Below are 18,693 nucleotides of genomic sequence, written 5' to 3' on the forward strand. Positions count from 1 at the left end.
ATATCTTGAGCATGAGTGTGTACATGTAGCCTAAGTGAGCATGTGTCAGGATTTTCCAAGCAGCACACAGGGCCTCATTAGTACTATACTTTAAATCATGAAGTCTCTATTGTCTTGTCATTAGCTCTTTACAAAGCAGATGTTGGAGGAGCCCCTGTGTGTTTCACAGTGTTGCAACAGGGACAACTGGGCCAGGCGCTGCGACGCTTCCTGCCTCAAACATCCACTCCACAGCTATTAGAACAGGGGAAGAAACACAGTCACACGCACGCACGCACGCGCGCATACACACACACACACACACACACACACACCTATCACTGTCCTCTCTCTCTCGTTGCTGCCTGTCTACCACAGCTAGGCTAACACACAGGCCCATTTACAGTAATGAGTTTGTGAAATATTTAGCAGCGCGTCCCCCAGGCCGTCGCTTTAAAGCCACTTAGAGCATGTCAAGTTAGAGTCAACATTATTTTAAATTTGAAGTTAACAGTCTGCTGTAAAGGAAACATAATAAATTAAATAGGTGCATATTCTTAGATCACAATACTGCTGAGAATTATCTCATGCATGCCGAAGGGGGGGGGGGGGGGGGTCCTGCTACACTGTACTGCCTTTGACTGATTATCTTCTTTGCAATAAGTCCTGCCTGCTTAGAGATGGGCTTTAGTCTCATCAGATTTCATATACTGTGAGTTCCGCTCAATTTAGAATGCACTTATCTTTTTAAAATACATTGCTCACTTTTCCCCTTTACTACAGGGAAATATGTATACATATTATCTTCTTAAAATATGTTGTGTAAGACTGTTTAGAAATTGCAGTGCAACAACTTGAGCAATGATTGGCCTAGAATAATGGGATGAATAATACATGACCTAATTCTGGTATTATTTGCTTGGCATTGCTGTTTTGTGAAATAATCATCATTCTACAGTACGAAAGTACCCTGAGCAATGAGTCAATTACAAATATTGAAAAAAAGACAATATTGTCACACTGGAGCAGTCCATATTGTGCAGCTTGTATATCAACTGTCATGATTTCAGTCAAATAAAATACTCCTATCCTAAACATACATTTACTGTAGGAGAACTCCCATGAACATGAAGCTTTTACTACTTGTATTTGATATCTGCACATGTGATGAAGGGTCTGTCAAGAGCCTGTCAAGTACAAAGTAAATATATCACTTCATCATAAACTGCAAAGATGCACAGTGCTTAATAGCACACCTCGTATAAGTGAGCAATAATGTAGTTTGTAAAATATCAGATAAAAGTGAAAAATAGGAAATATACTGGACTGGTGAGTGATTCATTTAACTGATTGTCTTGTCCAACCAGTGGTCTAAAGTCCACAGCTATTCAATTAACAATAAGACTTGATACTAGACAACTTTATTCAGGACTTTTACTATTGATTATTAAAATTGTTGTTGATATCAATTTTAATCTGTCTATCAAATTATCAACTAATCATAACAGAAACACATTATGATCTCACTTTTTTCTCATTTGTCAACATTTTAAAAACATTATAACAGTCTTTTCTAGTATCTTCTAGCAACACAAATAAGAGTTGACAGGTCTAAGCAACACGTCCCTTGTTCGACTATAAGAAACTGCCAGACCTTCTAGATCAGATTCTTGATTTACTGATCAATCATTTCCTCCATAGAGCATCAGAAAATAGTCAAGGAAAAATAATTAAATAGAAAACATTTTTACTGTCCACCAGGGTGGACATTATACTTTGGCTCACCAGACATATAAGACAGATAAACATACAGGCAACATCTCACACAGAGTAACTGGAATATAAAAAGATGAAATGAAATAGATATCATAACTGAATTAAAATTAAGCAATTTCTTGTTTTATCCAACCAACAAGTCTAAAACATAAAATTATTCAATTCAAAATAACATAAAAACAGAGAAAAGTGGTAAATAATCGAATTAGGCAAGCTGGACCCTGCGAACATTTGGTATATTTGTTTCACATACAACTAAACTGATTAATCAGTTAGTAGCATTACTGCTCATTTGATAATACTTAATTGGTACAGTTGTATCCAACATAATCGTGTGTTTAATCATAAAGAGATGAGAGATCATAGAGGGAGTGACTTTATGGCAGAGTATTACCTGCTTGTTGTGGTATTTGGATCACAGTTTTCCTCCACAACAAAGAATTGACACTCACCATAATTGCTCATTTGGACAGGTTATCTGTAACTTTTACAAAATGTGGCGCATGCGTAACATATCTGCATAGATTAAGTGTTAATTTGGGCGACAACATATGTAACGTTATAACGTGTATCTTACCTTTTACCAGCTCCTTTATATTCGTCTCTCGTTTAAATGTCAATTGATTACAGTTAGGGAAAATATGACCGGAGTCCTTTGCCGCCACATATTGCTAAGATGTGTCTGCGACAGCTATTTCTAGCAATAACAAAACGACAAACCAAGACAATTCCACAGCACTTATAGGTTAATGTAATTCTGGGCACTGTGAAGGGGAGCGGATCTTTTGCTGTCCACACACGTTAACTGGGCCGTTTCTGTTAACAGCCGTGCGGTTTCATAAGCATCCTCACTGTCAGAATCAGGCTGTTGTTATCGGTCGATCAAACATCCCCGGTAATCAATCGGTGCTCAAACGTTATGATTCCCAGTTGTTCTCGTTATTTCCGGGGACAGAAAGCGTCCGTGACAACAACCCGGAAGTAGCTCTATGAAAACTTCCGCTCGCTGGAAGAGTCCAAGTGACAAACCAAATGGGGGGGAGTTACTGTAAATTGGCGGACATACTGTTTACATTAATTGAATTGGACTATAACTAGATGACATGTTACACAACACTTCATATTTTTAGATTGTAACGTATTTTCAATCGAAGATATAGTTGTTTAAGCGTTGCTACTGCGTACAAAATACTACTATTTGACGAGTCTCCCCTCCAAAATAGTTAGATGCCGTGAATGTGTCAACACATGGCGGTTAGGCAGTGATCTCGCCTGATGGATCAAACACACATATCGACCTTTTATCAACACTGGTGAGCAAAGTCGTCACGTATAGGAGTTGAGGAATTGAACATAATTTTGGAATAAGCAGTCAACTGCTGGTACACAGCACCGCTCACGTTATTGGATGTCTGGGTGAGCGTCTGAGTTTTGGCGCGCCCGAACATAACTGGGAGGAGACAGATCATCGGTGGTGTGAGGGTCGGTACCTGGTCGATCGATCAGCTGTAGTTAACACAACTGGAAATCTAATACTAGTGAATAAACAAGAACCAAAGTCGATTTTTAGTTTTTTCGCCTCTATGAAGACTGTAAGGTGGCAAGGTTATTCAAAGCATGTCATATAGCAGGGAGTTTCAGGTGACCCATATGTTGTTTTGAATGTACAAGTATGATAAGGTGCGTTGAACGCATCATCAGTGTCTTTATGTCGTTACTGTCGTTATGTTTAGTTCAGTAAAAGCAATCAAGTCATCTAGTCGATTGCAGCATTATTTTCTCCAATGAATGGAGTTAGACTTGAGCCTATAACTTTGTCTCGTCTTCAATTCCCTCGGCAGGATGGCGAGCTCCACGCACGTTTTCCAGATCTCTGGGATTAAGATCCGCGATAAGAAGAGAGTTTTGGTCCAGAAAATCCAGCATCTGGGTGGAAAATACATTGGTGGCTCAGTAAGTGGAGAACATTTAGGAGCAGATGCACTTCAACCAAGGCTGTCAAATATTTCGACAAAGACCTGCAACGTATGGAGAAAAAGAAATTCTGATGGATCTAATTATGTTATTTAGTCTATGAGGTGTAAACCAAATTAAACCAATGCCCTTTACAACCCGAACCGATTAGGATTGGACCAGTCTCACCAGCAGCAACTAAGAAACCTAAATGAAAAGAAACAAGCCGGTATTTGCATTTTGTAGAACCGGAAAATGTAGGTGCATTTACTTGCTGTGCAACATGTTCAATCACTTAACACAATTAAATCTAATGGATGTTCTGTCAATCAAGTAATCCATAGAATAAATGACTTGTCTGACCACAGTTTTGCATTAGGTCTGTCAGGTATTACAAGGAGTCCCAGGCTGGATGTCTTGTTAACAATCAGCCTTTGTTGTCCTATGGCATGAATTCATTTACATGGACTGGCAGTGTTGTATGTGTCATCAGTTTACTTCCATATGTAGGAAAACACTCTTGGTCTTTTTGTTCTTGGTAAAAATGCAGGAAAAGGTGTGCCTCTGTCTGACAGCAGTTTCTCTTTCTGTCAGTGAACGCAGCTCCTGTCAAGTAGATGTGTTCACACTGAGACTTGAGACTGTACTTTATACGACTGATGTACTAATGTAGTTTTTACAACTTTTAAGATAGTTATGTGATGTTTAAACACCTACTGATTAATTATTTTTAAGTTTTGAGCCATATCTACTGTGTGTATACAGTAAACAAGGTACAAGGTATTTAAATTTCCCCTTTTCTGTTGTAGTCTTATAATGACAGTCTTATTTTCAGAGGTGGGCTTGGGAGACAATTTGATCTTATTTATCAACTTATGTCATGATAATCACAACATATATTATTTTAAACAGAATTCACTAATTCAAATTTATGATGTAAAAATTGTTTTAATTGCATCCAACCAGCTCTGTATTTCTTTTGAAGAACATGACAACACATGACAGTGGAACACAGTTCTTTGCAATAAGCATCATTTAGATTTTTGGGTATTTATTTAAAACATAAAACCCAGCCCCACCTACAGTAATATCTTTAATTTATAACATATGAAAACCCGGGTCTGGTCAGGCCATTTATTATTACGTGTTACAAGTCATGAGACTGATGCAGTGATCTTCTTCTAGGTCTATCAGCACACCATCACACATCTGATAATCCCTCAGGTGTTGTCCAGCGAGAAGTTTTTGGCAGCCTGTGCTGCAGGTCAGTCATGATGATTATTATGATTTTTAATGATGGATGTTGAAACTCATGACTATGTGATCACCCTGAATAAATTAAGACGGCTCATTTAATTGAACTTCTTCACACTCTTCACTGTTAGCTTTCCTTGTTTAAAGACCCAAGACTAACAAAACACCACTGTTCTCTCTTTCATGTGGTTTGATTTCTCTCTTTCACCCACCACCAGGAAAGTGGGTTGTGACTCCAGACTATGTGCTGGACAGTGTTAAGAATGGCTCCTGGCTCCCAGAGGGGCCCTATGAAGTTGCCATTTCCACAGGTGCCACGTCTTCCGTCTACCCGGTCAGGCAGTGGAGGGAGAAGGTGGCCAGTGGGAGAGTTACAGGGGCCTTCCAAGGCTGGAGGGTTCTCCTCATGGTCCAAGAGCCCACCCGTAGGGCCATGTTCAAACGGTGAGGTGTTACACAAAAATACTTCTTCGCCAATCACAACAATCCTTCCATGAATGAATGAGTGCTGCAGAGTATGATACTAAATAGGTCTACTTAAATTATTTCCAGGCTCCTAAAAGCAGGCAGGGCCCAGGTATACCACTGCCCTCCACCCTCTCATGCCTCTGTTACTCATGTCATGGCTAAACCCATCACAGAGGACTCCAAATACCACAATGCTCCTTGCTACCCTGTTAGCCACATTGTCCAGCACCTCTTTGGGGTAAGTCAGACTAATTTATGTGAAAGGTATGGTTAATACTTAATTGATTATCAGGCTTCATGTTATTCTCAGCTTATTTTAACAGTGGTGAAGAACACCAGGAGCAGATGCAGGAGAACAATCACAAAACAGCATCACCGACCTGTTTGAACTGGTTTAGGTCGGCTAAAAACACAGAATCCGTCAGCATGTTAGTGGGTCGTTCATACCTAGCCTATTTGTAACCGGTAGGCGACAACTTTCACTTAACCTGTTCAACTGACTTTAGCTTCAGCTTTCGATAGCACTGTCCTGCTGTTGTTACAGACATGTGAACTAACCACAGACAGTTGTTTTGTTCATGGTCTCACAGTAATGCGTCACTGCAGAATGAATACAGCGGAAACAGTGATATTTGGCTTCCTTTTTTTTTGGTATGGCGGGGGCTCGCCAGTTTGGGAGAGCAGTTGCAAATTCTGCGGTCTCTACTAATGTATTGAGTGAGTCGTGGTTTTTCATCATATCTGGTTAATTTCCCATCCTTGAGTTACATTTTGATTTAAGAATATTGAGACCAACATGGTGGTTTGAATCATGCCCATACAAGATTATATTGTATTAGCATGGAATTTATTTATTATTCTCACATGATGAAATGGATAATGTTTGAGCAGGCATTAGAATGATTCGACTTGAGGGAACAGGGTCTGTTTGGGTGACACTTCCGTCAGAGTTTACGTGAGCCCTTTTGATACCCACCAGCCACTTTTTCCTTCCTCTACTGGTTATAATCTAAAACTTGAGACTCTGATTTTTGGTTGTTGTTAGTAGAACTAGTCACACAGCAGCTTGTTGGCATGTTGATGTTACAAAGATAATGAATGATCTGATTTCATCATGATCGGATTTTCCAGACTGCCAAACGTTTTTCCATCAAAATGTATGTAACCTATGTAATTGACGTATGATCAAAATGTTTTGATGTTTTTTGGGAAGTACCCGTATGTGCCGGTCTGATGTATGATGATACTTTTTTCACAGAGGCTCTTTTATAATTTTCAGGGTAGAGCCACTTCAGCCAAAACTGGGGTTTAGTTACTCTTTTAAAAGACTACAACTGTCCACTGTTTTTTCTTTAGCAGAGCAATTGTGTGGATATGAACCTCAATATAACGGATGATGATCCAGCAGAGACAAAGAAGTCCAGTTTTGTTGATTTGGACTTCTCCAAACTGGAGACGGACCTCATGGAATATGCCATCAAACAGGAGGTGTGTAATGTTTGTGTGTAAAAGCATGTTGCAGAGAAGCACTGAAGCATAGTTTCTAGTCATCATGTAGTAGTTGGTCTACATTCTGTTGACTTAAATGAGCCTTTTTCCCTGTGTTGTATGATATGACTTTGGCTATTTGGCTATTTTGCTATAGGCCCGGCCAAGACTGTTCTTTCTTGAATTTCTGGGTTACCATGACCCGTACCATCTCCAGTCCCAGGTAGACAAGCACACATATCCACCTACCTTCCCAACCCCTGATCACGACCATACATTTCTAAAATAACTGTGTTTCAACAAGAAGATCAGGTCATTCAATTTTCTTTATGTCATACATTTTAATGGAAAGTGACATCTAGAGCAAGGGCGCAGGTCATCGATTTAACCACCCCTGTCAGCTGATCTGGGAGTTTTGATTGGCAGGCCTATTAACAATACTCTCAACTGTCCTGTCCATTCCTAACCCAAGTGGATCTCCAGCAGATTGCTATTATAAGTGCTTGTGTGTTTCCCTTCTGTACATTCTGAATCCATATGCTATTTGCCAGTAACGGACAGTCAGAAATTACCTCCAGGAACTTTTGATGCCCATTCACTTCCTATTTCCATTACCCTTCTGCCCTTGTCTTTTTGCCATCCATCTCTTTGAGTGTAATGTTTTCACCTCCTTTTCCATATACCTCTTACATTTCATCATTGTTCTTTAATTCCTCCAGGCTACAGAAACAGACTTCAGCAATGTTGGTAGTATGATAGAGTGCGGCCTCTTCATTGAAGCCTTGGACTCAATTAGAGGTGCTGTGTTCCCAGGCCTGCTGCCACCAGCGGCATACTTGGTTTCCTTCCTAGAATACGCACAGCAGGTAGGACAGAAATAACCAGACAGCACAAATTCTCACCTGCTCCTGCAGGAGCCTCAGGGGCTGCGTGAAAGTATAACCTGTATAAATACAATAAAAATCTTCAGTACTGATACCGTGAATTCGATAAAGGTACCTGAACCATACCGTACCTTCGATACCATTTTTTTTTTTAATCTAATACAATATATAACAATATATATTTTTTACATTACACCTTTTTTACAAATTTTTTAAAGCTCCTTTACACTTGTGTGACACACACTGTCGTCAAACCTCAAAATACAACAACACAACTACGTGAGCTCCCTTTCTGTGCATAATGTTGAGTTTTTATATCCTGCCTCTACGATGTGTAACGTTTGGCTGCCAATCCCAAGCATTATTAGATCTTGGTACTAGCATGCTCTGTGCTTATTGGCTCGCTGACGCTGATTAGATTTACTCCTTAGGTTTTGAAATTTGGTATTAAATGAGAAGGCATTTTTCAATACTCAATACTATAGAGGCAAGCCCAATGGTGCCTAATAAAATCGAGGTTTGTTACCCAGCCCAATTTTTAGAATTTTAGTAGCTGCCTTTTTGGCTTGTATCACTGTAATTGGACTTAACTGTAATTTGACATTTTGACTGTACATCCAAGTATCCAAACCAGTCGAACTTGTTGTCTGTTCATTTTGACACAGGGTAGTGCCACGTCTGTCTTCCTGAGAAATTTCCGGCAGGTCATGTACAGCCTACTTATTACCAACCCTCCCTGGCTGGCTCCCATTGGAGTGAAGAAATATTTCACCCAGGTGTTGCAGTGTCCTCGGTGTAAAACAGGCCTGTGGCCTTTTCTGGAGACGGCCATCAGGTAAACCTCATATCACATAAGATGTCTTGTCTAATTATTCTAATTGCATTTTTAATGTTGGAAATTGATACTTTTCCCATTAAAAGTAACAACAGGATGTAGTTAATAAGCCTTTTTGACAATTATTTGATAATAAAAAATTTTAATTTATATGTGTGTGTTCCTTCAGTTACTGCCTGTCCAGTGAGGTCACCTGTCACCCACTCCCTGGACCGGCCCTGCCTACACTGTTACATTTCCATAGTGACCTCCTGGCATTTTTCCTCAAGCTCTTCCAGGGGGAACTCCACTCTGTCACAACCGGGTAACAACTTCTAAATATACAGTGTGGGAGATAGGGCAGGCAGGGCTTTTTCTTCTTTCTGTTCATTAACAATGCTCCTAATCCTTCTCGCATGGACAGAGTCGTGGAGGGATTTTCCCACAAATGAGTTCTCTATTCCAGAAATCCTTAACAAATCATGTTATTTTAGCTGGTGTGTGCTGCAGCACAAAGGTGTTGAAATACATCTTTAAGATTTAAGGCTTGAACAAAACTAGATCTATAATATGTTCCAGTTTGCACTTGTCTGTAATCAACATTATGTTGCTGATACTTACTAAACTGCATGTTATATGGAGTACATGTTGAATTAATTGTTTAATTGTATTATTTTGGTTCTTACAATAAAAAAGTGTTGCATTTGAGGGTCTATTCTTTCTTCACTTCCACTCCTGCCTTTCTCTGTTTTTCTCAGGGACTTTGTGCTGCCTGTGGGAACAGGGGTCTCTAAGGGTTCAGCATCAGGATCTTTACTGTATGGAACCTTCTGGACTGTGTGGGAGCGCTCCACGCTGTTGTCCAAAGCTGTGAAACAACTACTCCAGCTCTTAGTAAAGGCTCTCATTGAGGTAATTACTGTGCAACTCATTCATCGTTATTCTTATTGGATGATGTGTAATACCACCCGTAGTCTATATCCACGACATAAGGCTGGGCAATATGGAGAAAATCTAATATCCCGATATTTTTGAGCAAGTACCTCGATATCGATGCCACAACGTTCCACTTGCTCTCGTACTGCTGGAAATTCTGCCAGATGTCCATTTTCGGATGTCCATTACCTCCGGCTTTTTTTGTGTTGTAATTTTCAAACTCCGGTCGATTTATGAGGACTGTGGTTCACTGCTCCTCAGACAACTAGCTAGAATATCTGTCTAATCTGAGGTTTTTGTTGCACGACTAAACCTAACCTTTGAACGTGTATGTGTTCCACAAAAACAGGTTCTTTCCCGAGGCCATTTTACAGCGACACTGTTTCTCCACTCTGCGCTTAGCACCACTCATGACGATTGTGATTGGTTTAAAGAAATGCCAATAAGCCAAAGCATGTTTTTTTTTCCATCACGGAATGCTGTGTAGACTAGCCAGACCCTCCTCCGCAGCGTTGTGGAGGAAGGGATTGCGAGACTATACCACCCAAGAAAACTGCCAGTTGGGTCAGATTTGTGATTGGACCAGGAAAATAAGTTACTCTTACTCTTAGAGCTTTCTAACCCCATACTGTGATGATGTTTATCTTCACTGAAGGACGCTAAAAGGGATGAGAAGCAGAAGCTGCATTTGGCGGACACCCTGCTAGACCTCCTGTCTGTTTTGGTGGAGTTCTGGTGTCAGCAGCACTTCAAACTCAACCAGAGCCTGGTTGAAAAGGGGCTAAAAGACCTAGCAGAGTATTTTGCTGTCATCAGCCAGGGTATGGACGAAAAAGGAAGAAAAAAAAAAGTCCATACATATGCTTTTTCATTTCATTTTGTCTGCATTTATGTGTGTATGTCCAATAATGTAGTACCAATGTCACTTTTCAGCTGCTAGTACTTTAAGAAATACTGCACCAGAAAATAGAATGTAAGACGAGAAACATAATTTACAAGTAATAGCAATCACATTATATAGCAGAACAATTACCATTATAACATATTATTTTTTCTTCTGAGCAAGCCAAATTCATTTGTACTCTTAATCATTTGAAGTCGATCAGTCACCTCATCACTGACAGTGTGGTATCTGACGTATTGTCCCTCTGTTTTGTCCTGTAGATGTGTCTCCAGTGGACCTGGCAGAACAGCTGGCTGTCAGGATTCGCTCCACCAGACTTAAGTTGGCGATAGTGGATGCTATATTCAGGAATGTTTGTTGCAGGAATGGATTCACAGTTGGAGATGAACCCCTGTCTCTCAAGAAAGTGGTGTGTGTGTGTGTGTGTGTGTGTGTGTGTGTGTGTGTGTGTGTGTGTGTGTGTGTGTGTGTGTGTGTGTGTGTGTGTGTGTGTGTGTGTGTGTGTGTGTGTGTGTGTGTGTGTGTGTGTGTGTGTGTGTGTGTGTGTGTGTGTGTGTGTGTGTGTGTGTGTGTGTGTGTGTGTGTGTGTGTGTGTGTGTCTTGTTATTCACTCACTTCACATTTCCCATTAGGAAACCTAATTTCTTTCTTCAGTCCTTTATTCATTTTGCCATTGACAGGCTTTGTCATAATTTGACCCATGCACCTCTTACTTGTGTGAATCACAACAGTCATGTGCTGCTTAGTTCAGTAAGTCATGAAGACATTCAGTGACATTTTGTAAAACATAACTTTCAAGAGTTTAGTTGGCAGCCATTTTCAGTTTGTGTACTAGCAAAAAAGTCCATTTTGCTTTTAAAGGGATTTTGGCAAAATAAGAGTGTCCATGATCTTTAAATTCTGATCAAATTACACACACACCAATGTTGCAGAGAAGCACACAGCAAATATGAAAGTAATTGAATAAAATAACTATATAACTTATTTAAAAAATCTTTTCTTTTCCACTGGGCTTTTGTGTTACGGTAAAACTCAAACATTTTGCATTAGTTAACATGGCAGTGTGAAAATTGATATAGATTATATTACAGTTCTCTGCTATAGAAACAAAGATGGCTGAAGGGATCTACCCATTATATTACCTTGCAGTAGAACATCTTGCTTTCTCACTCACGGTGGATGTCTTTGTGCCTCCTCAGTCCCCTAAAGACACACAAACATCCAGTTGAAGTCACTGGTTCAGGCACTGTCTAACCTTTTGTGTCTGCGTGACTTCTGACAGGTGATGTCTTACCTGCCTGCTCTTGGAAGTTTAGCTCAGAGTCCCACCAGTGCTAGCCTCAGGACCAGACCCACCTACCACAGCTGCACCAGCCAGGGGACAGGCTCCAGGTCAGTTACACACATCTGTCCGTCTGTACTGCTGTTTTTTTAAGTATATGAGGTGGAACATGTGAGGACATACATGCAGAGGTGGGGGCTGTACAAAGGCCAACAGGCTTGCATTAGAATACATTTTAAACTACCAACCCTTTAGTAAATGTACCTATGTTCAAAAATCAGTTGGGGGATTTTAAATGGTGGTATGTGCAGATGATTATAAATGTAGTGCTCTTCTTTCTTGGAACTCAGTGTTGTAGGTGCTCAAAAAAACACTTGAACTTAAATTCAGTCATTACCTTTTTCTGTCATTGTGGTTCGTTGCATCCCCAAACGTTTCTTGAAGGAACATTTAAGAAAGGTTTAAGATTTTAGAAAATTAACAAAAAGGGTGTTTAACAACATAAATGTTGCTGCTCAGATGTCTCAGGCTGTGTATTGAACTTGCCACTTTCTGTCATCCCGTCAAATAAAGCTGCATTATTTTCTAAAATAACAGAACTATTCAACCAGCAGTCGACTCGGCCTCCATTGTTAGGTTTCCACCTATAAAATTAAGGGCAAAAACAGGAGAACATGTAAAAACTCAATGAAAAATGTGAGTGAAAGGAACAAAGGAACACCTGGAGAGAGGATGAGTGTGTATGTGTGTTAGTGGGTGGGGGGGGTGGTTGGATGAGGAGCAGAGATGCATGAATGGAGGGACTGAGGAAAAGCTTGAGAGAGGCAAATGGAGGTCAGACGGAGCGTGAGGAGTTGGCATGTGATGGGTCATGCCCAGGTCTGATCCTATCAGTGTGTGCTGGCTGACAGAAAGGGTGCAACGGGAGGTTAGACCCCTTCCTCATAGACACACACACACACACAGTGCTGAGTCTGATCTGGACAGGAAGCCGACAGATAGACAGGCTAGGATATCCCATCAGGCCTTTGTGTCTTCCCTTACGACCACCAGCTCTCATGCCCACCGCCCTCCCCTCCCCTGTTCACCTCTCTTGGTCTTCTCTTGCATACTAAATCCCTCTCTGAATCCAATCGTACACACACTCTCCATGCATGGTATCAGACATCTGCTGTTCCGCCAGCAGGTAGTTGGCCTGGAGAAGGGCAGGAGCCACCAGGGAGTGGGTTCGTGCAAAGGCTACTGGTTCAAGCGCTGACCCGAGCCACTCTTCCCTCCATCACTGCTTTCTACTCTTTCTACTTTATGCTTTTCCCCCAGTTTCAAGGGTTTAGTGTGTTTTGACATAGACAAGAGAGAAACTGAATAAAACAAGGAATGCAATCTGTGTGGATGAGATAAAGAAATGCTGAAGGGCATGCACAATCATTTGACCCTGAAAGAAAGAATGAAAACAAAATGACAAAGCTTGTGATGAATTAAGGAAACAAAACCAAAAAAGAAATCTGGTTTCTTCATTTTTCATGCTGTAATTCCCAATATTATACATATTCTCAGTGATTTTGACACTCTTAATCAATTAACACATTATGTTGAAGCATTTCCATTACAATTCAGTAGTTGGAGCTGCCAGGATTCTATAATATAATTTATATTTTGTATGTAAGAAATCAGCTATATTTATAGTTGGAGCACTTGTCAGTAATTCATAGTCCTTAACAGGACAAGACATGAAAACAGCTTTTTTTTTTTTAAAGCCTGAGTTGAAATAGCACACACGTGATTGTAGTTAATACAATAGTTTCAGGCCGGTTTCATCTGCCCTGTCAAACTGTTGGTTCAACACAAGATGAAGTCCTGGCAGGATGTTTGATATTGGATTCATGAAAACAAGCAGGAGCATGTCATAAAGGTTGAGAGGAGCCACATGACCCTTTTTATCTTTCATTTCTAGCTGTTAGAACGCATTAGGCTGTTTTACTGTGACTTGAAGCTGCTGTAGTGTGTGAGATGGCCAGTGTGCTTCTTCTGCACCAACACACACGCTGGCATCAGGGCACGCGTCCAAGCCATACCAAGCTGACAGGCCGGCTGATTGACCGACTGTTTAGGTGGCCGTTTGACTCGCCGGCTGGCTGCGTGGCAGTAAGTGCTGTTAGCAGAAGGGAAGCTGTAATTAAACTAAATTTTTCTCCTGCTGGCTTAATCAAGCACTGTGTATTGCTGTTTTTTTGTTCAAGCCATTTAACTGTCATTACTTTGGCTCCATTTCTTCTACCCAGACCTGCATATAGTCAATATCAGATGGGTTTAAAACAAGCCTGTTCATCAACTCCACTAATAGTTCAAAAATGGTAACAGATAAAAATGATTTTGTTTTTTTGCCATGACCTTTTTAGAAGAATTAAAGCAAGTGAAAAATGTAATGCTTAGACTTCTCTTGCTGTGGCATTCGACATACACTTCCCCCTTACTTCCATTAATTCTCACAAGTTGCTTGAGAGTCGGCCTCCAAGGGCACACGGTGCCCCAGGCCCAGAATTGATAGCTGGGCCACTGACAGAAGGCTGGCCTCCGAAAGTAGACCATGAGGGAAAGAGAGACTGGGGCGTAGACAAGCCAAGTACTGGCAACCTCAACTGCTGCCAGCCTATATGGACAGGGGACACTTGGGTGGAGTGGTTTGAGATGAGAAGTGGTACGCCCTTATACCAGACACTCTTATGGACTCTCTCACACACGCAGACGCACACACACACACACACACACACACACACAGATCTTGTCTCTTCTCAGCCTTGTCCCTGCTAATAACAAGCAACGTGACAGGACGTGTGTTTCCTCCTCACTGCTGGGAGCTCCTTCCTGGCTTCTGAACAAGCCAATTATCAGGGAACAAGCCTCTTCCCTGTAATACGGATGGCACGCCGCTTCAATGCAGGGCGCGCGCACATGCACAGACGTATACACTCCAGACACCTGTCAGGCTTCATGCAGGCAGATCTCCCATATCCACTCACAGGACTAGTGACAGCCCACAGCTATTAGCACGCCACTACTTTGAAGAGGCTTCACTTTCTTTTACTAGTTATTCCTCCTAATGTGCTTGCTCACATCGAATCCTCCATCTCTGCGTTTGAGGCGTTAAGTGGGAGGAAAAGTGCTTTGGAGACGGGAATGGAGGATTGGGTGTGTGAAGTAAAATGTGTGTGTGGCCAACACAGTAGGGGTTTGACAGATATTGTCAGATTTCTTATAAAATGATACGACGCCACGAGGAATTAATTTGCTAATGCCACTTTTCACAGTACAGTAATGGCCGTTTCACTTTCTGTACGGATAGTTCTCCTCGCTGTCCTGCTGAAATGGTCAGTCATTGAAACTTTGGACTTGTCTATATGTAAATCATGGGAAATCTCTTATTGACTTAAGTTCAGCACGTTTCTATATTTTCCCATAACGCCTTTGACCATGTCCCTTGTCTATATACAGTGCTCAGAGTTCACTGGTGAATGAAACAAACCTAGAGCAAGAGAACATCCCGAGAGGTCTGAACAGAGTCAACGCAGCAGGTAAGACATATACAGTACGGTCATACACACATACACACACTGCTGCAATATAGCTGCACATTTGCAAGGAGCAGACTTTTAATGGACTGATGCACTGCACTAGGTCATCAGTAAAGAGGGACATGATAGCTCTGTCATCACTTTCAGTTTAATGAAGAGCACATAATGTATGGAGAGAGTGATTGATTTGCATCAGACCCCGCTTCCATCTAGTCAGCTGGAAAGGCAATTCAGCTGCATAATCCAGTCCGTCGTGTGTATTCGGGGCAGAGTTTGGGCCACATTACGCCTCCTCCACTTGTTCTATTCGTATTGATATGCAACGCTGCGTTTTCTGTTTTGTTTTGCCTTTTCCTCATGTCTTATTCACCTTTTAAAAAAACATATTGGATAAATAAATAAATGGCACAGGCAGAAATAATGGCTTCCTCACACAAAACAATAACACATATTAGTACGCACAATGCGCCTCAGATCCATTTTAGGGGTATTAAATGCAGCAATTAGAGTGTGCTGCAGACACACAGAGGCTGCACTGGTGGAACTTCCTGCAATTAGAGGCATGGCACTCTGTGTGAACTCCTGAAGGTGTCAAAGCTCATATCTCCCCCCCTCCACCTGATCAGAAAGGCCCTGTGCTGGTGCGATGGAGGGGTGGAGGGAGTGGAGGAGGGAGAGCTGAGGCAGGAGACTCAAGGCTGTTGGCATGTGTTGTTTTTTCCACTACGTGATCTCTATACCGATGCGGTCGGCATTAATTTTTGATGAACCACCGGCACAGCATCCTCCCCTCTCGCCCTCTCATCCCATCCCAGTCTCTTTCTCTCCCATCCTCTCTTTTTCTTACAGGTTTTCTTACCCACATATGTAAGCTTGCTTTCTTATATGCTGCACTTTTTTGCTTTAGAGCATCTGTCTCGCCTCCTGGAACCTCAGTATCTTTGTCAAAGTTTTTTTCAGTTCCGTATTTGCTTCTGGAGACTCAGCTGAGACTTCAATCAAAATCTGCCTAAACATACTTTGTGTAGATTGTCAAATGTTTTTTTTTTAGTCTTTTTTAAAATTATTTATTTAATTTATTTTTTACAGCTGAAACACTTTTGGTTTTTAGCTTCATGTCATCCTGAAACAAATTATTTAAGTCAACATTCATACAACATGGTTCAAAAGCTAGGTTCTTTGTTCTTGGGAATGTAAAGCTACTCCAGGCATCTTTATCCAGCAATGAGAAACCGCTATGTAAAAAGTCAGTGCTTTAATAGATTATCAAAGAGTATTTTTTTTATCATAATATAATTATTTTACATTAGTACATAGTACTAATCAGCCCAAGCCCACTGTAACCAAACTACTTGACTCCCATTTTGCTCAGCAGCACTATGTGGAGTTGGGTTGGCCGAGACAGGAACATAAACTACCTCAGGAGTCTATGTGGTGCAGATTGGGCAGCGCAAACACTGTCTCAGTGATGTCAATTTCATTGGCCGTCAGCTATTTTATGATCTGTTTTTCTAACTGGTGATTTTGTAGTGAAAATTGATTTGGATCTGTGCCTGATCGATAACAACATTCCGCCTGAACTGCTATTTGCCATCACTAATAAATATCTTCATACCACAGAGTAACAAAAACATAACCCAGTCAAAAAAAAATGGATCCTGGCTTTCACATCACATTTATTCACTTTTGCCACACAGCTTTGTCCAAAGCAACGTTAGTTAGTTAGTTAGTTAGTTAGTTAGTTAGTTGAGGCCACAGTGGATTTGCTTACTATTATTTAACACACATTTTGTGTTTGTGTCTCATTACTTCCTGTGGGCACATAAGGGCTCTGTTGCTGCCCAATGTTGTGTTTGACTGATTCAATTAAGGTACCCTACAGTAAAATCCTCACCAGTGGAATTTAGAAAAATCACGGTCACGTTAATGGCAGTAGATTCTTTTGTGGCACAGTGTAATCTCGATAGGGGGGAATTAACATGTTGCTTTTAGAGCCAGCGACAGCAGTCGTCTTCAAATAGTTTCAAATATATGCAATAACTGGCACTGAATACCTTTCTAACACATTCCTCACAAATGGCATTGGTACAAGCTTCCAGCAGCTTTTCGGTCCAAGGATCTACAGGCCAAGCGACATTTTACAGGAGTGTAGCAAGCAGACTGAGGGATATAAAGAGCAACACATACATTTAACTTTTCTATTAAAGTGTGAAACTGGGGATTTATAGAAAAGGACAGGCGGATTTATCCTTTCCGTGCTTGTAAATGCTGAGCATGCAATTACCCCTATAATAGAGGCGTTGTGTCCAAATTGGAGCCATTAAAGTGATTTAACAGTGCGTGGATTGGCCCTGGCATTTGCGAGGATGTGTACACATAGGGTGTAGTGGAATGGGTATTTAATCACAGCGTTTTAGAGCCCGGCAATAGCAGAGCAGCCCATGTAGAACACTGACGTGCCACGCTGTACAGCTTACTCATTAGGGACTGAAGTTTGGACTGGGCTCTACCCTTTGTTTGGGTGCTTTTGATTTTTAGATTTGAAATATTGGTTTGCTTCATTGATTAACCACATTATTGTCTCTGATGTTAAACCTGGACAGCCACCAGTGTCTGCTTTTTGACGTTACTTTTGCAAATAACTTTTAAGTAACTTGTAAGTATTTTAAGTAAGTTTTCAGAAGGAAAATCAGATATCAGTATAGAATAGCGGGTTCTTGTACTGGATGATGAGTCTAATTTTAGTTTGGCTGTACTTTGGCTTGAAGCATTTCAAATAAGTTGCAGTCAAGTACATGCTTTATCAGCTTATCTGTGTGTCCTTACTCCTCACCGCTTCCAAATGTTGTTTTTTTTTTAAATTTGTAAAGCAAATAAGTGACTTATTTAGTATCTAATGGCTTTCTAGTCTCTTCAGTTGACATTGGCTTTTGAACATTATTCCATTAGGCTTTTTTAAACTTCAACAGCCTGTTCAATGACTGAAATATTATTCTATAATGCTGCAAGGTCAACTACATGGTGTTACATAAAATCACGCAACATTTATAAGTGAAATGTGTAGAGACATATAATACACTAAATGTATTTGTAGTATATCTGGGCATACTTTTTGTTAGGTTTTGCATTATATTTCTAAGGTGAACATTTTTGATTAACAATTCTTCCATTTCCCAGTTTTTTTCCCCTCCACTCGTCAACCTCTAAACTAACAGTGGATGACATTTAATGCGTCTTCTGCATCCTCAAAGACGTCTCCAGGAAGAAAGGAATTCTTCAGAATGAATAGGATCCAGGATGTCCAATATTTCCCCAAATGCTTTGAAATGCAGGAAACCCTTTCACTCTCTCCTCCACTGCTTCTTCTTTCTTACCCCCCCCCC

General features: G+C 40.8%; 2 protein-coding genes across 6 annotated transcripts in view; one reads left to right on the forward strand and one right to left on the reverse strand.

Annotated features, from left to right (window-relative positions):
* kiaa0825 (KIAA0825 ortholog) overlaps positions 1-2,748 on the reverse strand; it is a 118,970-nt gene extending 116,222 nt beyond the window's left edge. For all 3 annotated transcript variants that reach the window (XM_034870953.1, XM_034870952.1, XM_034870951.1), the window contains exon 1: positions 2,333-2,748. The gene's annotated coding sequence lies outside the window, so the exon portion shown is untranslated. The remainder of the gene's footprint in view (positions 1-2,332) is intronic.
* A 221-nt stretch (positions 2,749-2,969) lies between these two features.
* Positions 2,970-18,693, forward strand: part of slf1 (SMC5-SMC6 complex localization factor 1) — a 31,095-nt gene continuing 15,371 nt past the window's right edge. For 2 of the 3 annotated variants that reach the window (XM_034870963.1, XM_034870965.1), the window contains exons 1-15: positions 2,970-3,293; positions 3,597-3,708; positions 4,894-4,972; positions 5,181-5,406; positions 5,515-5,668; positions 6,790-6,918; positions 7,076-7,141; positions 7,638-7,784; positions 8,468-8,637; positions 8,807-8,941; positions 9,375-9,528; positions 10,208-10,373; positions 10,717-10,865; positions 11,739-11,848; positions 15,231-15,310. In XM_034870963.1, coding sequence (XP_034726854.1) covers positions 3,598-3,708; positions 4,894-4,972; positions 5,181-5,406; positions 5,515-5,668; positions 6,790-6,918; positions 7,076-7,141; positions 7,638-7,784; positions 8,468-8,637; positions 8,807-8,941; positions 9,375-9,528; positions 10,208-10,373; positions 10,717-10,865; positions 11,739-11,848; positions 15,231-15,310 — 1,876 coding nt within the window. In that variant the 5' untranslated portion in view covers positions 2,970-3,293; position 3,597. The remainder of the gene's footprint in view (positions 3,294-3,596; positions 3,709-4,893; positions 4,973-5,180; positions 5,407-5,514; positions 5,669-6,789; positions 6,919-7,075; positions 7,142-7,637; positions 7,785-8,467; positions 8,638-8,806; positions 8,942-9,374; positions 9,529-10,207; positions 10,374-10,716; positions 10,866-11,738; positions 11,849-15,230; positions 15,311-18,693) is intronic. The other variant, XM_034870964.1, reaches the window with a different exon arrangement.

The sequence above is a fragment of the Etheostoma cragini genome, chromosome 5 (genome assembly GCF_013103735.1).
Source record: "Etheostoma cragini isolate CJK2018 chromosome 5, CSU_Ecrag_1.0, whole genome shotgun sequence".
NCBI lineage: Eukaryota > Metazoa > Chordata > Actinopteri > Perciformes > Percidae > Etheostoma > Etheostoma cragini.